This window comes from Nuphar pumila, chromosome 3, assembly GCF_984573655.1.
Source record: "Nuphar pumila chromosome 3, dmNupPumi1.hap1.1, whole genome shotgun sequence".
Classification (NCBI taxonomy): Eukaryota; Viridiplantae; Streptophyta; class Magnoliopsida; order Nymphaeales; family Nymphaeaceae; genus Nuphar; species Nuphar pumila.
The window spans coordinates 33,190,100-33,215,439 of NC_143251.1; the positions used below are offsets into that span (position 1 = coordinate 33,190,100).

Consider the following 25,340-nt stretch of genomic DNA (forward strand, 5'->3'; position numbering starts at 1 on the left):
AATTCCTCAGACAAGATTTTGAAGAAGAAGAGAACGAGCAATTCACAAGGAAGTTCTTCTCAGCCACTCCCATTGGAGCTTCACAGATTGAGCAACATACATGTCTTTCGAAAGTCTCACCAAAATCACATGAAGACGGTTCCACAACAAAGCTTTCCATATCCGGTTCTTTAGGATTATTCTCAATCAAATGTTTATCTGCAGTGCCAGAACTACCAGCCTGAAAAGCAAATTCAGTTCTCCACTTTGCTTTGTTGGGGCTATGCATACTTACAGGATCGGTATGTTCTGCACATTCATCTTCTAGGGGCCCAATGATATCCCCATGAATGTGCCTATGCAACTGCAGACCAATTGGGTTCCTCATTTTCTGATTATAAGAATTCACACTCAGACACAAAGATGATTCGGTTTCAGCGTTTGGGATATCTTTAGCATCTGCTGTACTTTCTGGTGTAACAGCTGAAAGTAATGCTTCTTCAGAAAATGCTCCTGATGTTACCATGAAATGATTTGAATGATGAGACATATGATCAGAACATTCACTAGGAGTTGGAGCTGTAGGAGGAATATTGTCATCTTGATCTACAGTGAAATGACAGAGATGGTCTTGATTGCTCAACTCTTCTGTGGCACTAGACAGTTCATTATCGAAGCTGGATGATCTTTTGCTCTCCTCCTCCAAGTACCTGTGCAGTTAATCTTTTATTTACATCCACAACTAGAATGAATCATGAAAATTGAAAACAAGTGCATAACAGTACCTTGACTCTGTTTGTAACGTGTCATCCATATTCCCGTCCTTTTTGAGACTACCACCTGTTTCTCCAGTCGCATGAGATGAATCAAGCAAGAGAGAATTGCATTGTGTCTTTGGTTCAGTACTATGTGAGGTGTTGCTTTTCATGTAAGAAATAAAGTTTTTTATTGGAACTACAATACTTTCTAGAGATAGCTTATCATTAGAAGAAACTTTCTTTTCACGACCATCATAGACCTTTGCTTTCTGATTTCTCTTCTTGGCTGATCCATTCCCTGAGATGCTGGTGGCTTTCAGAGAAGAGACATGTCCTTCATCCATAAGAGAATCATCAAATGAAGGTGTCCTCATATTAAGACATTTTTTATCTATTGTTTCCTGTTAGTACCAGATGGAAAGCCCATGTCAAAGGCAGAACAACCATGTGCTGAGGACTATGAAGCAAAGGGAACAGAAAGCAGAGGCATTTTTTATATTCAATGAAATGGGAACACAAGTATAACCTTGGCAACTGGATAAAACTTCTGCAGACCCCTCAGTGCCATGCTGAAGTTGTCATATTCCTTAATAGATTTTCTAAGCCACTTTGACATGTTGGCTACATTGTTCTCCCCCATAAACCGCTCATCTGAAAAAATATGCAACAAAGAAATTAGACTTTGGAGGATGCATTAAAAGAGAAGAAAAATCAAACTAAGTTAAGAAAAAGAGGGTTGCCACAAAATCAGGCGAAGAGATATAATAAACCAGTTGACATAATTAATTTGCAGAATGAATGTATGATGGTCTATAACAAGGTTGCCAGGCTAGGAAGTGGAAGCGGGAAGCGGAAGCGAGAAGTGAGAAGCGATGAATTTTAAAATGTATAGAAAGCATGAAGCGAGGAATAAAAAAAAGAAATATAAGAATTGAATTGGAATTGAAATGGAACACACAAAAAAACTAAAATAAAAGTGACTTCTTAAATTTCATGATTTTTAGTGTAAGAATTAACTTTTTAACAAAATATAAAAAATGATGAGTGCCAATTTAGAGAAAGCACATGGAAGTGAGTGAGAATCTATGTCACAGGGATTCGGCTAGCAGGGTGCCGCACCCGCGCCGACGCGACTCGACGCGGGAGCGGGTGCGGGTGCGGCACCGGGTGCGGTCAACCCGATCCTAGGTGCGTTGACTGCACCCAGGATCATTTAGGTCCATTTTTTTGGGGATTTTTTTTTTAAAAAAAATTGCCCTATGAAATGGGCTGCGGAATTTTAAAAAAAAAAAAAAATCTGCTGACAGCTACTGCTGCTCCAGCCTTTTCAAAATCCTTCTTTTTCATAAAGGATTTTCTCTCTCCATAATAAATGATAATGATGGTGGTAGCCTTGCTCTCTCTCCATAATAAATGATAATGATGGTGGTAGCCTTGCTAATCCTTCTTTTTCGTAAAGGATTTTCTCTCTCCATAATAAATGATAATATGATAGTGGTAGCCTTGCTGGCTATTAGCATTCATTGTTCTCCTGACGAACTCTTCTCCTGACGAGATAGAAGCCACAGTAACCAAGATCTGCTCTTAAGCATGAACTTGTTACAGATCGACGTGGCCTATGAAGACTAATAAACTTGTGAAATAAAATCTCACAAACCAGCATCCAATGCTAGGGCTGCAAATGGATTGGATTTGTTTAGATCTCTGATCCAAATCTGACATATTATTCTTAGACATGGATTTCAAATAACATCATATTGGGGTTGTACTCAGATCTACATGACCTGGTGCGCTATCGTGCAGCTGTATATAAAATGAAATTTGAAAAAACCCGCGTCGGGGGAAACCCCGGACCCCCTTTATATATATATATATATATATATATATATATATATATATATATATATATATATATATATATATATATATATATATATATATATATATATATATATATATATATATATATATTACATTTTTGCCCCTACCGCACCCCCGCACCCGGGTTTTTTGGAAGTGCCGAATCCCCGCACCCGCACCCATGTGACATAGGTGAGAATCATGAGAGGAAACATATAAAAAAACATGAAAAAGTAGAATGAGAGAATATAAAAGAATAGATGAAGCATGGGAGAATCAAGATTTTCATCAAGTTTCGAAAGCAAGGAGTATCGCACTTCCGAAGCAAGTTTCTGGGAGACCACCTATCTAAGAAGCTTCCCATAACTCTGGTCTATAATCACATAAGATAAGCTACAAAGTAAACACCCAACAATGGATTTCTGCAACACAAGCTAGACTTAGAAATATTGGCAAGGGTTTAGTCAAGAGAATTAAACAAAAAAAAATGTTTTTCTAAGAAACAACTTGGAGGAATTAGATTAAAAATTAAGAAATATAAAAAAATGTACAAAAGTTTGACTTTCTTGGGAAAATAGTGTGATCACTTAGTTTAATTCATTGCAATATTTTAAAATTTGTCATCTTGAAAATTTTTAATTATCGGCTATGTCACACGGACTCGGCTAGGGAGGCGCCGCACCGGAGTCGACACGCCCGACACGGGTGCGGCTTCGGACACTGCCCGAACTCGGTCAACGCCGAGTCAGACCCGGTCAACGAATCGAGGCAGAGTCCGTCCTTGTTTTGGACTCGATCAACGTTGACTGAGTCCAAAAATATTCATTTTTAAGGTTAAAAAAACAAAAAAAAAATGATCTTTTTATATATATTTTTAAAAAATATATATATAGCATGAGTCTCAAACATAAGCACCAGAAAAAAAAATTCGGGGGGCGTAGCCCTCCTATGGCCACCCCTGGACCCCTGCCCGCTCACCGCGCCGGGGGGAGCCCCCGGACCCCCCTTTCTGCAAGGGTAAAAGTACAATTTGCAAAGTTTATAAAAACACTCATGCTGGTGCCAAACTTTAGAGGACAATATCCACATATATGCACACAGGATATTATATATATATATATATATATATATATATATATATATTAAATATATATATATATATTTTAAATATATATATATAGCCGAGTCCCCGTGTCCAAAATTTTTAAAATTGCGCCGCACCCGCACCCGCACCCATGTGACATAGATTATCGGTGATATTTTATATTTGTGACAAGGCAACGAAGACAATGCTATTAACCTACTTAATTAAGTTCAAGAATTGATCATAACTGAATCAAATATCAGGACTGACCCTATGTCACATGGGTGCGGGTGCGGCACAATTTTAAAATTTTTGGACACGGGGACTCGGCTATATATATATATATATATATATATTATTTTTTTAAAAAGTGCACAGACACAACACAGTCTGTGACTGTGTCTGTGTTTGTGACTGTGCACAGTCACAATTATTATTATTATTTTTTTAAAAAGTGCACAGACACAACACAGTCTGTGACTGTGTCTGTGACTGCAGCACAGTCCACTGTGCACAGCACAGTGCACTGTGACTCTTTATATTTTTTTTTAAATAAAAAATATAAAAAAAAAAATCAATTTTTTAGGGACAAATGGACATTTTTGGACTCGATCAAAGTTGACCGAGTCCAAAATGTGGACGGACTCGGCCTAGACTCGTTGACCGAGTATGACTCGACGTTGACCGGGTCCGACTCGGCGTTGACCGAGTCCGACTCGGCGTTGACCGAGTCCGACTCGGCGTTGACAGAGTCCAGGCCGAGTCCGAAGCCGAACCCGTGTCGGGGCGTGTCGACTCGGGCGCGGCACCTCCCTAGCTGAGTCTGTGTGACTTAGGCCTGACCATAATAAAAGTATTTTTTTTTCAATAAAAAATTATAAATAACGAATACCCAAAACAATTTTCTGACATGGAAGGTATTTGTCAAAAAAAAACGTATCAAGATATGTTACTATTTCTAAGGAAAATACACCCTTTTTTGCTATTTTCTTATTTTTAACTTGAGCTTCCCTGATTAAAGAAACATGTCCCATAATTCTTGGGCTAATAATCCATCGTCGGGACCAATAAGGATTTCCTGCGAGAGTGTAAACAACAAATATGTAACACATTTTATCCTGTCTCACCCAGCTATGATATTCTGAGTTCAGCGAGGTGACAGCCTTGACACTCTCCTTCCCCTTTGATCTCTACAAGAAACTTGGGGGACATAGGATCAAAATTGTCCAGGTGTCACATCAAATCCAAGCTATCAATAAAGGGAGTGATTTGACGCTTCCATATCAGAAAGTTGGAAGTCGTCAATTTCTCTGGAACAAGTTGAGAGAGAAAAGAAGAATTTATGGGTAAAGGAAAAGACAAATTTGCAACTGGAAAAAAACACTAATGTAATCCGATTAGAAAAGAAAATCACAGGCATCTTTTATTTTTTTGCAGACGACCTGTAGCAAGCAGACCTACGAGAATATTAATTTCAGTTCATATGAGCATCAATCAATCACCAAACAGTTTGTAGATAAAATATATAAAGTGAAATAGATAGTTTGACGTTACTACTGATCCAAAACAAATAAAAGGCAGCAAGACGTGATGAGATATACCTTAAATAAAAGATTGAACAAAACAGATCTGAAGAAAAAAGATATTAGAAAAAAAAAACAGAGAGGAAAGGAAGGGGCATGTAGATTTGGGTTGGCTATAGAAACCAAGATCCAAGATGTATTTTTATGCGAGGATTCAGATCTGATCTTGGTAAAACTCAATCTAGTTCAGATGAGATCAGAAATACAGCAGGTCTGTATAAGCAAGGACTGGGTAGGCTGCGAGATATACTGACACAATATATCATATCTGAACCTGATTAAATCGATTTCAGGTCAAATCTAATCAGAAAAACAATAGATCTGAATCAGACTATAGCAGATTCAACGACCCAAGAAGCGAAATAAAAAGGACATAGAACAAGAGAAAGAAGAAAGAGGGACAATAGAAAGAAAAGGAGAGAAGATTGAAAGCTTGGATCTAACGGAAAACTAACCTGGACTAAGCTCTTATACCATATACCACCACGATCTTAATGTGTATGTGAGAGAGAAAAGAGAAGAAAGGTGAAGAGAGTGCAGCCAAACCCCATGATTTCTCTCTTGTGGTTTCTGTTCTCATTAATCAGTATATGAACAATACATTAGGTTATGACAAAAGACTGGCTTACCCGTAATACGAACAGCTAATGACATGACAATACAAACATATCATTGGACTATTTTACCTTTCCATACAAACATGATATTTCTAACGGAACTTTCATGATTTTTAGACATTTAATTGGTTTTATAGTTGCTGGATTGAAGAATTTTCATGGTTTTTGGACATTCCTGCATTGGTTGTAAAATAATCAGGGTTGGATCCAAAATATTCATGCAAAGGGAGCAGTTTTCAAATAGGTGTAGAGATAAACTAGAAGGCAGTTTATTCAACAAGATTCTTGGGGGTTGGATCCAAAATGCAGAAGAAATCTAGAGTGAGCCTGATTTTCCTGGATACCTTATAAGTGGTGTGTTTGGCAAGAGGTAGGGATGGCAGTGGGGCGGGGCGGGGCGGGGGACAAGGTCTCCACCCCCGCCCCGCCTCAAGATTTTATCCTCCACCCCCGCCCCGCCTCCCTGGCGGGGATGGATTTTATCCTCCACCCCGGCCTTCATCCCTGTTTCATGTCCTCCATCCCCGGTTCAAACGGGGATGAGGCGGGGCGGGGAAAAGTGTGCGTCCATCCCCGCCTCCACCCCCAGACGGGGATGGATTTTAACCTTCGTCCCCGCCTCCATCCCCGTTTCATACCCTTCATCCCCAGTCCAAACGGGGCGAGGCGGGGCGGGGCCCCGCTTTCCCCCGGTCCACTGCCATCCCTAGCAAGAGGGATATTTCTAGTATTACAATTATGGATGGATGCCACCCTATCAATTTGAAGCTTTGAACATGTAAACAATATACAGCTAAATGCAGTATACAGACAAGTACCAAAAAGATGAAAAAGAGAGAAAAGAGATGGCATATTTATTGAAATAAGAATAAGCTACCTAGTAAAATAATGGCCCCATAGTCATCCCTATGCCGTATGCATCGACCTACAGAAAGAAGAGAAACATTACACATGAAAAATTAAAACCATAAATTTTACAAGCTTTTAAGTAATAAATATTCAACAAATGTTTAAGAGTAATTATAGTCCATGCATCAAACAATTACTCGGGGTGTTCAAATAGGAAATATAAGTTTTATGCCAGTTTTTCAAAAGTAACTCAATATTATTTTATGACAACATATAAGATGCAAAATGTTGGTAAAGACGTAAAAAGGAATAGCTCTACTATTAGTCTATTAGATATACAAACTGGAATAAATGTTTGCATATCCCTGTGGGCAAATATGTCACATTATTAGGTGAGTGTTTTACAGAGAAAAACATCCTACAAATGACTTTGTTAATGACTCTTCTTCTGCTTTAGACTCCTAAAGAAAAAGTTTGAGCAAATTAGCATAGGTTAAAAGTGACAAGATGACATCCCAACATAAAGGCAGTTAAACAAGAAAATTAACAATAAATAACTTTAGATATGAGTGAAAAAAAATGAGTCCCCACTTTACAAGAGTAACTTCCCAGCCGCATAACCTTAGCCAAGCTCCAAAATTCTTCATCTGAAGGCATGCATAGGGAAACTGATAATGCTCAATCCATCCTTGAATACTCTTTGTTGCATAAAACCACACAGTCCATTAGAAAAATCCTTGAATGCACTTCTACTCATAAAGGTTTAAAGCATCATGTCTATCAATCTTAGGCCAACACCAAAGTTCTAAATACAGGTACTCTATGGTGGTGCTGTCCAGCAAGGGCTTCACCACTGATATGGTTCTGACTTAACCCAAGGCCAAAAGCCCCCTCAAAAAAGAAAAGGAAAAGAAGAACCGTTCTGGTGTTTATACCATTGAGATTAAGCTGCAGTGTCGATCAAAACCCTTAGAGTTGGTGATAAGACTGGTAGGATTTGTTATTTAGCTATTGCGTAACCATCCTATTGACTAGAAAAAAAAACAGATGAAAATGTGCTTTACTGTGGTGCTTTCAGCCACCCTGAGGCCACAACCAGAATGGGTAGAAATGAGCTGGCACCACCTACATTCTTTGCTACTTCACATACATGAAAGAAAAGAAATGGCCAGAGTTTGGAACATCCAATCTTAGAAATACAGAACCAGACGATTGACCGGATAACTCATTTGAGGCAACTGGATCTGTAATAACTACGAAAAATAGGGAGATTTGGGTCTTGGATCCCTTCACTGGATCCAAATGGAGTAGGCAATAGGGTACAAACTATATGGGTTGGGTCGAATCCACCATGGACCCAAATGGATCCACTTAAGGATTTGCCCAAGTGGTGTCATTTCAAACCCACGTCATGGGGGTCTGCCGGTGTGAATGGGTTCATAACCTATGACAGACCCGGATCCACTTTAGAGTAGATCCGGTACTGTGGGTTATCGGATTCGGACCCGGACCCGTTTTCCTTTTTATTTAAAACTCGAGCATCAGAATGGTGCCTAGGGCACGATTCTTGCCCAAGAGTGCAGATAGCAAGATCGGGGGAGGGGAGGGGTTACAGGAGGTAATCGACTCTCCCGGTTCATCGGAGACAGGGGGTCGCCGCTATACAGGAGGAAGGTGAGGGAGGTCTCAAACAACTCTCGTTTTGATTTTCTAGTCTCTTACCTCCCACCTTTCATCTCTTTCTTACTCTCTGGAGATTTTGCGCACGCCGGTGGAGTCACCATCGTTAGAGGTACCCCGACCACCTGATGTCGCCATCGTCAAAGTTCTTCTCACAGCAGGCATCGATCACGATTGAGGTAGGGTTCTGTTCTGATGGCATGGGTATGGGTGGATTCGGTGTGGGGGCAGTAGATGAAACCCAGATTGGTTTTCTTGATCTTATATGTTTTTGATCAGATAGGTTTCTCTTGATTTGATTCATTCTCTGGAACACATTGATTTTCTTGATCGTATATGCTTTTGATCAGATGGGTTTTTTTTTCATGATTAGATTCATTCTCCTGAGCGTATTGGTTTCTTGATCATATATGTTGTTGGTTCGATTGATTCTTCTTAGTTGGATTGATTCCTTTTAACTGATTGCATTGACTTCTAAATAATCTGTGAAGCAGGGTGTCTTGAATCTGTCGGCATCTGATTTTCATTCAATGAGGACTGCATAACATAGATTCCTTTAATTTCTTTAACTTCTTGAATAAACCTGGGTTCTTGATGCTAACAGATTCCTTTAACTAAAATCTGTATATGCTAACAGATTTCATTTTGTTGTTATAAGCATAGAATTTCGTGGGTTGTTGTAGATTTTGATTTTTCTTTTGAAACAAAAAAAAATGTATTATGAAAAAGAAGGGTAGTAAACATACTTTCATTGAGGGACTATATGTTGCTTGAACAGTCTTACGTATATTATAATGGGTGATCCATACAGCATATCTCACGTTATAAAGAACACGTTAAAATTGTATATCATTTCACACTACATGCAAGGTTATATTTAGGAGTAGTTATTTTTGTTTATGTTTGATTTCAACTAGTGTTGTCAATGGTATACTGTCTCTCTGTGCATGAATTGTCATGTTTCTTTTAAACCATATCGATGCATTTTTCTGACTAACTGCAATCTATATTGGACGATTGTATGCTAAAAATGGTTTAACACAAATTTCAGGATAGCTGATTTGTTATTTTTTTTTAAAAGATATCTAGTTGGGATAATTTGGTTAGAATAATATGTGGGAGTATGGGATACTTTTATTAACAGAGCAGCTGGGTTATATGTAACAGATAGATACCTATGATGGGTATTCATGTTTAGTATATTGTGAACAATGAACATAACATGTGACAAAGGAAAGTTTGGGACTCAATGTTTGAGTGTGTGTATTACTAAGAATGGGGTTAATGCTATGGCAGTGATTAGAAGTTGTGGAAATGTTCTAAACTTCGGAAAAATAACTAAATTAATGAAACCCAATTACTCTGTTGAGACCTACCTTGGAGAGGGTGGGTGGTACAAGACTTCAAGGACTTGTGTTTGGTGTTGAGCGTGAAGCGGCTCGTGGGTCCCCGTCTTCGGAGTTAGGGACCAGAACTACCTATGTGTCCTAGGTGGTAGTCTCACGTCTTCTGCAGAAGTTAAGGATGCATCCTGTTTTGAGTTGAGCCCTTGGGAGATTCTCTCAGCTATTGGTCGCTCTCTTGGGGATTCAGTCTCCGTTAGAATGTTCGGGTTAATAAAATACTTGGAATAATATACCCCCGAACGTTCTCTTCTGAAATGGTCACCTGTGCCCGTGTGTACCCACGGGCTAAGATAATTATACATCATTTAGAAGAGTATGTGTCACAACCAGTGGAGACACTAGCGAAATATATGTAAGTTTTAATTTTTGATGCATTATATTATCAACTTGTAAACTAGTAAAATTCTTACTTTGTGGATACGAGGTAATTAAATTGTTATCTGAAAGTGTACATGTTATTACATTGATTGTGGCATATCTCTCCTACTTATTGATGTGGCATAATTGTCATTGGTATATAACTGCTCACCTGCTCATGTACATGAATGTGGATCTTTGTTACATAGACTTACTTGTCTTGATATACACTAAAGCTCAACCATGACACTCATACCACACACTCGATTCACGATATACTTGCACTATCAGTACAGAATTCTTGCTTATACGTGGTAGTCTAATTCTCATCTTTTTTTAACCTTCTCAGGTCATGAGCAGTCACCACAATCGGTTACAGGAGAGGTTTCGATATCTGTTTGATCTACTGGTTCCCTGGCCAACTTGTAACTGATATGCAATCATGGATTCGTTCTTTGTAAATGTACTTTTGTAAAGTTTCATAAACTAAAGTGGAATAAACGATGTGTGGATTGTTTGAAGATCTTTTTACCTGTATCGCTCCATTCACTTAACCATGAGTTATAAAATGATTCTACTGTATATATAAAAAAAAAATCCCGGTGTTTCCGGTTTAAGTTTTTGGGGCATTACAGGATCACTCCCTATTGGGTAAGCCCAGTTGGTTCACTTGGTTAACATACAGATACCATCTTATTTTCTTTCATTCCTTAGTTACACATGATTGATGTTTTGTATAAGGATCCTGATCAGTATTCTAACTTTTCTACTTGTCATAGCTTTCTATATTCATAATATTGCTTTTACATTAAAAATAATGCATACTTCATGTGGATTTGGATAGCTTGTGCATAGTAGTTATTAACTGATTGTGATGCTTGATATACTTCTGATCAGTATTTTAGTTTTTCTACTTATCATAGATTACTATATCCATAATATTGTTTTTACATAAAAAAATATTGCATACTTCATGTGGAATTGGATAGCTTGTGCATAGTAGGTATTACTTATTTGTGATGCTTGATATATTAGTCACTCAAATATGATGAGATTGCCTCTCAGAAATTTTCATCTTTCTAGATATACAGATACTAAATACATCACGAAATGTTAATGTAGTGGACAATTTCTGCCATCTAATACAATTTTTTCCTTTATGAATGTATTAAACAAAAGCTAATGAAACCCAGCCAAATTAAGTCACAACTCACTGGATTTCCAAATTATGCAGAAACCATAACCCCTACACATGTTATGTTGTGTCACATTGATCGTATTTTTGTATCCTACCATTTCTTGGTAACACAAAATTGGGGAGAAAAGTTAGATTTCATCACAATTCTTGATATGGTTTACAATATAACTACACTAAACTTTTTTTTTGCATTGTCATCTGGGAATATTAGGCTGGTATATCTACATGCCTCATGAGCAGTGTTATTAAAAACGTGCCTCAAGGCACAAAAAGTGTGTCTCGCCTCAAGGCGAGGGGCTTTATGCCTTGAGGCGCATGTATAAAGTGCAAAAGCCCTGAGGTGTGTGCCTCATAGGCCTTGAGGTGCACGCCTCGAGGTGAGGCACGCCTCAAGATGATGCGTATACGCCTTGTTTTTGGTCAAATGAGGGTCAAAACCCGTATTTGGACAAAATTTAGGGCTTAAACAAAGGGCCCCCAACCCTTTTTATTTTCTCTCTGTTTTTTTTTCTCACGAAGCCTCTCTCTCTCTTTGATTTTTTTCTCATGCAGCCTCTCTCTCTCTCTCGTGGTCGATCCCAAAAACAGGTACTCTCTCATTTTTTTCTCACATGCAGTCTCGCAGCCTCTCTCTCTCTCTCTCTCATTTTTTTCTCAAAAGTAAAGATAACTTATGAGTATCAGTCATGTTTCTACTTTGCATTTTCATAATCTGTCTTCTAAAAAATACATTATATTGATTAGCCATGCATGTGAAAAGTTGTATTGTTTTATTTCTTGGATCATATTCCTCAAATTTTTCATTGAAGACTGTTAGCCGAACTGCATATGGAATCTGAACTCAAAGACATCCAAAAACCAATCTTTTGTAGAATTAGCTGTAATTATTACTTTTGTGATTATCTCATAATTACTTGGTCTATCAAATAGCAAAGGCTAGGCAAAATATGTTTCAAATTTGTTAGATGAACTTCATTTTCATGTCCTTCCATCTCCTTTTGCATATTTCTGATTAAAGATTAAAATGCTCCTTATGTTCTATTTTTCATTTGATCATTCACAAACAACTAATTATGTGTGTTTTCCGATTTCATGTATTACTAGGTGTCAAAGGTTTGCAAAAGGCAGAGGTGAGTTCAATTTGAACATGTTGATAAAGAAATATAACCAGAACCAAATAGACTGTTATCTTTATAAAAAATATTACTTTTTAAGCCTATGTATAATTTGTTCGTCAAGATATATTGTCCTGTAGATTTTTTAGTGGCTTAACGATAGGTTTTTCACTGCTTATTAACATTGATTGATCTACACTCTTGTTATCTTTTATTGATTTGCTACAATCAATTTCTCTGAAGTGGTAATTGTTGAAAACCCGATTATCTGCTCCTAAATGAGTAGACTCTCTTAAAGCCTCTTGGATATTGCACTATTGCTAGGTTTTAGGAATCATTAACCCGATTAAATCCATAAGTTACCTTTACTTTTGATTATGAATCTTTTGTTTTTCCTTTCTTTAACTTCTCCATCCTTTTGTCAATCTAAACAAAGTAAAGAGTAAAACTCAAATATTTTCAACTAAGGCATTATTTAGATTGATGCACAGAAGGCATTTAAAGAAGCACGCATGTAGGCCAACTTATAAAACCTGGAATTTTCCTATGCTATGTAAACATATTTAATCAAGTTATATATGTTACTTTTACATGTTAATCTCATATTTTTCAGTATTTATTTGAGATTTTTTATTTCTTGTTGGTTGTTGCTTCATCAATACAGCATTTTTTTATATGTAATTTTAGATATTTTTTATATTTTTTTTTTAGTTTTCAAAAAAAATATTTTGAGGCTTGCGCTTTACGCCTCGCCTCAGATTTTGGTGGAACGCCTCGTTACACCTCAACGCTTTTCACAACAATGCTCATGAGGGTGACCTTGATGAAGTTAATAGTGCTGCATCCAAGTCGTATCTTTTAAATTCTTAGCAACTTTACCTTGCATAGAGATTTCTTCACAGTTCTTGTAAATAAGCAGATCCTAGTACAAACTTGACATTTCTTTTATCGGAAAATTGGGGTGGCGTGGACAAAATGCATCATGAGTTATAAGGGATATCATAAAGCTATAGTGAAACATCCTAGTAATGTTGGATCCTAAATCCTTTTATCCCTTCCCATTATGGACTATATTTCATAATTCTTAACACTAAAGAACCTAAAACTATTCAGTAGGCCACAAGAATGGCGGGCTTAAGCAAACATTAATGCATTTGTTCAGCCTTTCTTTTCTTTTTTTTGAGGGAGAAAGAGAGAAGCCTTTATCCAGCCATAAGTAAAAAAATGCACTAATAAATGACATGGCAACAACCCAATCCTTCTTTATCTTTCTAAGATTCTTTTATGACTATACATGATTCCAGTATAATAGGGGAAGTGGAAGAATTGCAAGTGCACAAGAGAAACAAGGAAAATAAACAGCACGACCTGGGAATATATCCAGAGAATTGAAGAAAAATAATTGCAGTGGTCCAACTTGTAAGGAAAGATCTAACAGAAAAACATTCTTCTATGCGAAAGTATTAAGACAAAATAAACATTTACCTGCAGCCTGATTCAGAGCACGAAATGCTTGATGGCAATACCACTCACTCCCACTGAGAAGGTTTTTTGATGTTCTGTATTTGTCATTATATTTCTTCTTCATAATTACTTTAATGTCACTCCTACATAAAATTGCATCAAAAAGCAATATCACCTCAAAACAGTTCACATACAGGAAATTCACAACAAGATCATATGGAAAAAAAACTTACTTGTTAGGAAAAGGTATTCCAACAATAACCTGACTATGTCAAGGAAAATAGCATCAGATTATTAATGAACCATAAACTATGAGCACTGCTTCAAATATATATATATATATATATATATATATATATATATATATATATATATATATATATATATATATATATATATATATATATATATATATTCAGCTTCTATGTCACAGGGACTCGGCAAAAGGGCCCTCACACCCGCATCGACGCGGGTGCGGGTGTGGCAAACACATCACAAGAGAGAGAGAGAGAGGGTTGCTTACCCACACACAGAGAGAGAGGGTTGCCTACCCACACACACAAAGAGAGGACTGGGGTCGTACTCTTTCTTCTTCATCTTGCTAGAATAGAGAGAGAGAATGAGAGAGTTATCTCAAAAAACAATGTCAAAGGAAGATACGTGGCCCTTGTATTGTCACATCAACTGACACTTGTTATCCTCAACTAGTTGTGCATGTCTTTAATGTTTTTTTTAAATTTAAGTCAATAATAGTTGACACCTCAGATTTTCCCTTTTTTAATATTTTTGTTGTAAAGAGCAGGAAAATAAGTGTTCTCTTTTGTTGAAAATTACACCTTTTGTTTTTTTCTTCTCTCGTATCTAGACCTAGGTCTGTTGGGTTTACTTTGACTCAGTTGGATTCAGACCTGGGTCAAAGTAAACCCAGGTGTGAATCAGTCTAGGTATATAGAGCCAAGTCTGTTTGAGATTTTGTATATATATACCCTCCCGTACCCCCTACCCCCGCACCCAAGTTTTTTAAAAGTATTGTATCGCCGCACCTGCACGTATGTGACATAGTTAGCTGTTGAAGGTAAGGTGAGATGCGCAGCAACCGAGGTAGAGAGAGAGAAAGAAAGAGAGAGAGAGAGAGAGAGAGAGAGAGAGCTGGAGAATAATCGAACTTCTTACTTTCAATTAGGGCTAATCTCTATATTAAATAGAGATAGTCCAAGGAACAAAATTACACCCAGGTCCCTCATTAAAGAATAAGATTCAAATAACCTCTAGTTTAGAAAAACTTATTTACTAAAACATCTTAGTCTCAACACTCCCCCTCAAGCTGAAGCATAGATATCAATCATGCTCAGCTTGTTACAACACTTTGAGAAATTTGGTCTCGCCAGGGCTTTGGTAAAAACATCAGCTACTTGATCTTCGGAAGATACATGATCGGTGCAGATATACCCAGCCTGAACCAAGTCGCGAACATAGTGACAGTCAACTTCAATATGTTTAGTCCTTTCATGAAACACTCGATTGTTGGCAATATATGTAGCAGCCCTATTGTCACACATCATCAACATAGGTAGAAATACTTTCTCCTGAAGCTCGGTCAAGACTGATTTTATCCACATAATCTCAGCTGCAGTCTGGGCTATTGCTCGGTATTCAGATTCAGCACTCGACCTAGCTACAACGGTTTATTTCTTACTCCTCCAGGTAACAAGATTTCCTCCCACAAACACACAAAATCCAGATGTTGACTTTCTATCTTCACCAGATCCTGCATAATCCGCGTCAGTGTAAGCAACAACGTCAAAAGATGGATTTCGTTTAAACAACAGACCTTTACCAGGAGATGCCTTTAAGTACCGAATAACCATCATAGCTGCATCCCAGTGAACTTTTGTAGGTTTGTCCATGAACTGACTGATTTTACTCACAGCTAATGAAATGTCAGGTCTAGTAACAATCACATATAGTAACTTACCCACCAAGGATCTAAAGCTGGCACTGTCCACATACTCAGACTTCTCATCGAACATGTGAGTTTTGGGATCCATTGGAATATTAGCTGGCTTGGCTCCTAGCATTCCAGTCTTTTTTAATAAGTCCAACACATACTTTCTTTGAGACAACACTAAGCCCTCTTTGTTTCTTGCAACTTCGATACCCAGAAAATATCGAAGGTGACCAAGATCTTTAGTAACAAAGTGTTTCTGAAGATGATCTTTTGTGGTAGAAATATCTTGGGCACTGCTCCCTGTTAATATGATGTCATCGACATATACCACCATAACAACAATTCCAGCACTGGTTTTCTTGATGAACAAGGAGTGATCTGAAGTTGTCCTGACAAAGCCAAAACTCGACATTACCTCAAATAATTTGTGAAACCATGCCCTTGGACTCTACTTCAGGGCATAAATAGCCTTCTTCAACTTGCACACCTTCTTACACTCCCCCTGAACCTCGAAGCCTGGGGGTTGTTGCATGTAGACAGTTTCATGCAAATCCCCATACAAAAAGGCATTCTTGACATCCAACTGAAACAAGGGTCATCCATGGTGCACAGCAACAGAAAGAACAAGACGAATAGTGCCAAGACGAGCAACTGGGAGAAAGTTTAAAAAAAGTCAACACCATAAGTCTGAGTATACCCTTTTGCAACCAACCGGGCTTTGTACCGTTTAATTGACCCATCTGAGTTATATTTAATGGTATATACCCATTTGCAGCCAACAATATCTGCATCAGTTGGAGGATCCACCAAATCCCAAGTGCCCCTAGAACATAGGGCATCCATCTCATCCTTCATAGCCTGCATCCATTTGGGGTCGAATAGAGCCTGACTGTGATGAAGCGGAACAGAGGAGGCAGACAAAGCCGAGATAAAATTCTTCATAGACGCCCCAAGATTAACTTCAGAAACAAACTGAGAAATGGGATGAAGAGTGCACTGTCTTTTCCCTTTTCGCAGAGCAATAGGAAGATCCTCATCAATAGCAAAAACTTCAGTATGCTCAGAGATACTTGCCTCAGGAGAAGGAGATAATGAGGGCATGGAGGTAGGTGGTAACTTGTGAGTATACACTATAGGAGGGTTTCTGTATCGAGACTCCCCAGAGGATGGAGCCACAGGCTTTGGAGTGAACGACTCTAAAGGAAAAGGGGGAATTGGCAGAGGAAAAACATCACCCTGACTATCTTGTAACCTTGGAGTAGTACTCGAAAAATAAGGAATAGACTCAAAGAAGGTAACGTCCGCACTGACATACTCTTTATGAGATATAGGGCCATAGCAACGATATCATTTTTGGTTCTTAGGATACCCAAGGAAAACACATTTAATAGACTGTGCGAAAGTTTATCTCGATCAGGACCCAGCTTATGCACAAAACACACACATCCAAAAAATTAGGGGGGATAGGAAAGAGAGGAGCCTCTGGATGGAGAATTTGAATTGGGATCTGGTCTTCTACAGAACTTGACGGCATGCGATTTATAAGAAACCCGGCTGTCAAAACCGCATCACCCCAGTATGTAGCAGGCATATTGGATTGAATCATAAGACACTGAGCAACATTAAGGATTTGTCTATGTTTTCTCTCAGCCACCCCATTTTGCTGGGAGGTATGGGGACATGTAAATTGAGGTTGAATCCCATTAACAGAGTAGAATTGAAGTAAGTCTTTGGATTTGAACTCAAGAGCATTATCAGTGCGAACAATTTTAACACATATGTCAAATTGAGTTTTTATCTCTGCAATTAAAGATTTAAGAATGACAGGACCTTGAGACCAATCTTTTAACAGGAACACCCACGATAGTCTCGAGAAGTCATCAACAATAACTAGATAATAACGACATTGAGACCTATTCGGAATCCTACTCGGACCCCACACATCTACATGAAGAAGATCAAACAATCCTTGACTTGATGGACTCTGACTAGAGGAAAAAGAACTTTGACAATGTTTTCCTAATTGACATGTTTCACACTGAAAAGAAACTGAGGGAGGTATATGAGGAATGACACGACGAAGTTTTGTCACTGGAAGGTGACCCAAACGATGATGCCACAATAGAGGACTTGAGGATGATGTAACAGCAGAATAGGCTGAAACCTCTGGTTGGTATAGGTAATACAAACCACCTTCCTCATAGCCACCACCAATCCTTCTCTCCGTCAGCAAGTCCTGAAAGGTGCATCCCATAGGATCAAAATCACTCTACAATTCAACTCTTGTCATTCGACTGACGGATAATAAATTCTGTGGAAACGAAGGAGCATGAAGAACATGCGACAATTGAAGAGTAGGGGTAATAGACATGTTTCTCTGCCCTACAATTGGGGAAGAGCTACCATCAGCAAGACGTATCCCTTTTTTACCTGTCACAGGTTTTAAACTCAAAAAGTTGCTCGAGTTTCCGCACAAGTGACCAGAGGCTCCAGAATCAATGACCCACCTACCACCTTGAGCAGATAGGCCATCACCTGCCGAGCACACAACCTCCGCAACAGAAGACTTCGAATTGGATGATCGTAAAGCAAGGAGCTCGTCATATTCAGCCCTGCTAAGAGTTACACAATCATTGGAGGAATCTGCATCTGATTTAACCACTTGAGCCATAATATAAACTAATGGGCTTGATTCACAAAATGCAGGAGCAACCACACGCGCATACCCACAATCAACAACAAGCCCGACTATATCAAGTTTTGACTTCACCAATGAAATCTGAGAAACACGACCTTCGACTGTTCAGATCCAAACTTCAAATATAATTTTAAAGAAACTTGACCAAAACCTTTCACCTCAACCAAGGATGACTATAGCTTGTAAATCAAGATCACACATCCAACACGACTTAGAATGTGTTACCATCACACATCCGCCACTACGACAACCAGTAGCAGCACCCAACACAGAATCCCACTTCAAAAGACAAGGTTCCCACAAACAGAATATTTTTCAACACAGCAGAGAATCACGCCTGCTGATTCCAAAAAAAAAAAAATTTAACATGTTTTCAAACGTCAGCTGAGTCAAAAGGATCACGACACAGCACCCAACTGCTTGCTAAATAGAATCTGAGCACAACCAGCGATAACATGAGCAGAAACAAAAAAATTTTAACTCACGACATCTGCTCCCAGCCATATACATCATGACAGCAAAAAAAAATCAATTTCACGACTTTTGCACATCACTTGTACTTATCAACATGGATAAAGGTATTCACGACAGCTGCTCCCAGCAATATAAATCACGACATCCAAAATAAAATCAGTTTCACGACTTTTGCTCAGCACTCGTACTTATCAACATGTATATAGATATTCACCATAACCATTAGATCTGATTACAGATCTGAGTCATGACATTTGTCAGATCTCAGATCTGTATTACTTATTTTGAAACAAAGATCGATCACACCTTTTCTGTAATCACTCGAACTTGACGCAGGGCACGAGATCACGCTCCCAAGGACAATGGATCAGATCTCTACTGTATCTGATTCTTCACAGCCTTCAACAGAACCGACCCCCACTTGATTTGATTTCCCGACTTCTCTGCATCAGATCTTCACTCGATCTGAACTTCTCCACCATCCACACGTCAAAGATCATTTGTTTTGAAGCCCGCAGCATCCAATTAATTTGCAACGATCTGATTTTTTTTTATCATGTAAAAATCTGTGTCGACAACACAGAGAATCAAATCAGATCAGCAGCATCACACGACCCACGATCTGAGTGCTTCCACGATCAGCCACGATCTTAGTGCTTCCACGATCAGCCACTTTCCACGTTTCACGACACTTGATGCAGCTTGCTGCAGTTTTCCACGATCAGCCACAACAGCATTACACGACCCATGATCAGAAATTGTATCCCAGGAGGGGACGCGGCTCTGATACCATGTTGAAGGTAAGGTGAGATGTGCAGCAACCGAGGTAGAGAGAGAGAAAGAAAGAGAGAGAGAGAGAGAGAGAGAGAGAGAGAGACGGCTGGAGAATAATCGAACTTCTTACTTTCAATTAGGGCTAATCTCTATATTAAATAGAGATAGTCCAAGGAACAAAATTACACCCAGGTCCCTCATTAAAGAATAAGATTCAAATAACCTCTAGTTTAGAAAAACTTATTTACTAAAACATCTTAGTCTCAACATTAGCTATGTAACACAGACTCTTCTAGCATGGCATTGCACCAGCGTCGCACCCGCACCCATGCGGGTGCAACACTTGGACACAGCTTCCTTTATGTCAGGTGAAGTCAACCACACTAAGGTCCATTTTTGTCCAAAAATAGATTCAGTTAACCCTAACCAAGTCCATTTTTATCTATATTTTATATATATTTATATATATATACACACATAAATGCACACATATATGTATACATGCATGCATACATACATACATACATATATGCACCTCTGCACCAGTGTGGTGTTATTTTTTATCGATGAGGAATAGCAATTGTAAATTGTCAATTTGATTTATTGCATGAATTTATGCATGAAGAATTGATGATATGATAATTGTTTCTATCTCATTAGTGTTAATTTAAAACTGTTAAAAAATTTATATATATATATATATACACCCTTTCCGCACCCCCGCACCCAAGTTTTTTAAAGTGTTGCATTGCGGCATCCGCAACTATGTGACAGATATTCAGGATAAGTTGACCATGCCTAGAGTTCTCAGGCCTTTGAGCTATGGAAAGAGTCATATGCTCATAGATGAACAAAATTATTTGGCAATTGTGATCCTTTGAAAACCACAAAGAATATCATAGTTTAGTTCAGAACTTAAGGCAATTCAAACTTCAAAAAAAATGACAACAAAACTTGGAAAGAGTATGTGAAGGATACGACCACCCGAGCATTTTCATCAGAGAAGTCAATCCCTTCAGAGACCTGCAAATAAAAACAATAAAAAATAGATTGCTTTATTTGGGTTTGAGTCAAAAAGTAGTCTTTTACAAGACCTACTTTATGGGACATATTGGGAAAATAATAAGTCATATGACAACCTTATGATATGATATCAAAGATATATAAGGCATCTACTTAATTGAAGTGAAGCAAAGATAAGCATTTCCAAACCTTAGGTCTAAAAAAATCTGTGTTTACGGAAGGAATCATAGCAAAGACAAAATAAAAGGTCAAAAAAGGAAATATAATAGACTCAGTAGAAAATACCAAAATAAACCAAGTTATTGACAACAATACTCTAACATAATTAACAAAAGGTACCTTTCCTCGGCATACTGCAAGAAAAGTAGCTTCTCCCTTAGAATCGTTTTGACAGGAATCATCACTAACCAATTGCTTGAAATCTCGCTTACGCCGACCTTTTAGTTTCGAAGGTACAGCTTTTCTTATCCCACGAATAGAATCATAATAACCCTTTAGAACAGACTCAAAATCATCTGAATTCCTTCTTGGCTCTACAACAGTATTAGAAGGTAACAGTTAACATGCTTGATACCATGTCTGATAAAGGTTGAAAGAAAAAAACATAAACCAATAATGTTTACAAAAAGCTGCCTAAAACTTAGGCATGTACAATATCATACTGATGCTTGTGTGAAGAAAGCAAAATCATGGAGCCAAACACCTGAAACAAGAAAGTAAATGTAGAAGGGCAGGAAAATTCAATTATGGCAAGTAACATGGCTGTTGATAGGGAGAAGTAGAACTACTTTGCCTCACAAATTGTCATCCTCATTGATATTACCACAAAATAGTATTTCCACCTTTGCCTTTCTGAAATGATTATCTTGTTTGAAGTTGCTTATTAATTTTGTTTCCATACCTACATTATATATCATTGGGAGGCAAACAATGAAGACCTACCAACAAAAACAGGCTTCTTTTCATATAATCGAGACAATAGACCTGTTTGCTTCCAACGGCAGCACAGCTTATCCATCAGCTTATAGCTAGGAAAAAATACCAGTGCACCACCAGGCGTTATCTTGCATATCTCTTCCAAAGATGCACCAAGTGAATCCTTCAACAGCAAAAAGATAGGTTACCCTAAGATGCAAGTCGCTCACAAAATATAAACAATCTTGAGTTTCATAATCTTACTTGAAAGGCATAGTTATCAGCTGTCTTATAACTAGCATTTAGACAAACATTACCAGGACCATTGGAGATTACTGCTGCCCAGAGCTGCGAGCAAAGAGAGGATCAACAGAAGAACAATAAACCAACAGTATCACACAACCACAATAGAAAGAGGAAAAAAAGAATTATAATCAGTAAAAAAACTAAGAAGAAATCACACCTGAGATTCTGGGTCTATCACATGTGGAGCTTCCATGCATATTTCAAACTGGACTCCAAGTTCAGAGGCAAACAAACTCATGGGTGAAAGTGTTCTAAATCATCAGGAAATGAAAATAATAACCAAAAAGAAAACCAGTGATGGCAACATAAAGAACCAAATCACAATCACAGATGCATCCAAACACCCATACAAAAACAGTGATTCTATCAATTATGCAAGTATATTGTCAATTAAATGGATGTGATAAAAGAAATTGTAAATACAAAATCACAAGCAGGTCTACTAGGATAAGTACCCAGATGTAAGTATCACAGATAAGGAAAGATCAGCAAGCTCTCTAAAAACCACTGAAGGGTTCAAACACCACAGGCTAAAACAATGTGTCCATCCGCTTGCAGTACTTCCTGCATTTAGCTACAATAGAATCAAGCAATAGAAAAGGTTTAAGTGCTAAAGCAAACACTTAATACAGTAGAAGAATAAAAACTCAGTAACCTTTTATTTGACTGACTGCAATAACTGGATGAAGACAAATCAGCAAGAAAATTACTATATTCATTTATCAAAAATGGCTCACAACAATGAAAACCATCCAGAATACCACAAAAATTAATCTTATGATCTGATCAATCATATACTTGCTCTTTTAGAGAGAGCTGATTGATCATATACTGTTGTCAGAATGAAATTTGGTCTCATAGATTAGAGGCTCATCAGGCTTTAGATTATCTTGATATTTGCATACCAATCTACAGAAAGGTCACGCAGCTTTCACTTTTAGGCTTTAAGGTTTTTCACCTGGATCAGTGTAAACCACCATTACATTGACCATTAACTTATGTCATGTTATAGAATTATAGGGTTATTTAATTCATATCAAATGTTCTGAGTTACAACGATTTTTTCATTAGAAATACCATTGAGCATTAAAAATTCACATGATCAAATTTGTGATTTTGTAATCTTCATTCCTTCCACCGGTTCCTATATCACTTAATAATGAACTAAAAGCACATCTCATTGTGGACAGTTGCATCACTAACTAAAAGGGTCTATAAACTCAGGATGTGATTTCATACCAGTCATCAATATCCCTAATGGGGATCTTCAAGAAAAGCAGAAATAATCTAAAGTTTAAAAAACAAAGGACACCAAGAAAATGATTTCCTTTAAATATAAAAATTTGTCATGTTAATATCATGATGTAATGGAAATTTTTTATATTTGCCAAAAGCAACAACACCTTAATGACATAAAAAATTTAGGCAACATCCATGAAGTGTAGAATACAAGAAATACATGCAATACAATTTTATGTGACAATCCAAGACAAATTCTTAAAGACACCATAGAAGGATAATGCCTCAAGAAGTATTTAAGCATAACGTCAAATATAGTAGTATTGATGAACTAAATTCTTTACAATACAATTCTAGAAAGTTTTAATCAAATGCTGGCAAGTAGAACTGGTAAAATTAAATAAGCCACTCACAGCCTGGTTTGCTTCAGCTCAGTAGAGCTCTTTTGGTCTCATAAATAGGCTCAAGCTGAATACAATCTAGATTATGAGAACATTATGTTTAATAACCCAGGTCCAGACAAGGACCAATTATCTCAGGTAAGCTTATCACACATGCACATATATAAATAAATATATATAGGAAAATATTCACCACATTTGTGGGTTCCAACTTCCAAAAACCCCCAGTTGAAACTCATAGGGTCAAGTCGCATTGACCAAATCTGACCCCATGGATGTGTTTAGCATGGCCCAAATAGTAGCAGTTGACCCCATGGATTACGTTTTTTGACATAAAAATCTGATTTCTTTTGAGGGGTGAAAATTTGATATAGACACTGGTTGATTTTCAACTCCTGGAAAATCCTACATAAGCCGACGCCACCAAACCAAACACATAGGTCACATCTGAGAAAAATTATGTCTTTTACTCATGCATTTGGAACCCATGAGTGTAGCCAACTTTTGACATGCATGCATATATACACACACACAAATATATAGAGTAATGTGTATCTTCCAGACCATTTATCTCCCAAACAGTCCCAAAAACATGCTTACAAGTGTTTTCTGCTTAATTTAAACCCATAGATGTGATTTCTATGTTTTATTTAGTAGAAAACAAGTATTAGTTTAAATATTTTTTATGTATAGATGTGTTTTTAACTCAACAAAGAAATCAACAGTTCATAGTGCACCAAAAACATGATTAAAAAAAACTCAAGAGTTCTTGTTAAATTGATTTAATACAAATCATGGTTTTTAATGAATAAACAATGACAAAGTCAAACACATCTACAAATTTGGATTAAGCAAAAAACATATACAAGTACATTTTTTAAAGGAGTCTGGGACAGTCTAGGGGATAAATGGTCTAGAAGATACACATTATTCTATCCATCTATATATATATATAGAGAGAGAGAGAGAGAGAGGGGGAGGGAGAAAAACTAGAATATGAGAACTACCATGTGAACCACGATTTTCATGGTTTTTTTGTTTTTTTCTCTTAAATCAAATTGTACGGATGTGATCTAAATGCTTGGTTTTATAAGGACCATCTCTTGAATCATCCAATCATAATGCATAAAAAAGATTTTTAAGGCTTTAAAATCAATGGCTCATAGTCTTCATAAATATTCAAGCAACTAAAAATCGTATTTTCATCAAAAATACACAATCCAAGAGTTCATTCCTAGCAAATTCACCATGCCGAACACATCTACATGGTTGGATTTGCAAAAAAAAAGTTAGAAATGCCCAGTTCACACGGTAGTTCTTATATTCTAGTAACTCTCTCTCTCTCTCTCTCTCTCTCTCTCTCTCTCTCTCTCTCTCTCTCTCTCTCTCTCTCTCTCTCTCTCTCTTTATATATATATATATATATATATAATGTGTTTGCCAAAATTTGGTTGTTGGTACCCATATGGTTAAGGACCCCCCCCCAATTGGAACTAATAGTGGGAGGCTGTTTTGACCAAATCAAAACAAATAGATGTGTTCAACATGGTCAAAATAGTAGGAATGAAGTGAACTCTTGGATCATATTAAAAACACAATTTTAAGAGGGTTG

At 37.5% G+C, this 25,340-nt stretch overlaps 1 protein-coding gene across 1 annotated transcript in view; it reads right to left on the bottom strand.

Annotated features, from left to right (window-relative positions):
- Nucleotides 1–25,340, bottom strand: part of LOC149842526 (uncharacterized) — a 49,773-nt gene that overhangs the window by 141 nt on the left and 24,292 nt on the right. Inside the window, exons 2-13 of the mRNA XM_090000683.1 lie at nucleotides 22,544–22,662; nucleotides 22,246–22,339; nucleotides 22,047–22,130; nucleotides 21,810–21,966; nucleotides 21,207–21,400; nucleotides 20,823–20,867; nucleotides 14,184–14,212; nucleotides 13,972–14,093; nucleotides 6,759–6,806; nucleotides 1,264–1,388; nucleotides 765–1,138; nucleotides 101–689 (exon numbers count right to left, since the gene is read on the bottom strand). Coding sequence (XP_089856809.1) covers nucleotides 101–689; nucleotides 765–1,138; nucleotides 1,264–1,388; nucleotides 6,759–6,806; nucleotides 13,972–14,093; nucleotides 14,184–14,212; nucleotides 20,823–20,867; nucleotides 21,207–21,400; nucleotides 21,810–21,966; nucleotides 22,047–22,130; nucleotides 22,246–22,339; nucleotides 22,544–22,662 — 1,980 coding nt within the window. The remainder of the gene's footprint in view (nucleotides 1–100; nucleotides 690–764; nucleotides 1,139–1,263; nucleotides 1,389–6,758; nucleotides 6,807–13,971; nucleotides 14,094–14,183; nucleotides 14,213–20,822; nucleotides 20,868–21,206; nucleotides 21,401–21,809; nucleotides 21,967–22,046; nucleotides 22,131–22,245; nucleotides 22,340–22,543; nucleotides 22,663–25,340) is intronic.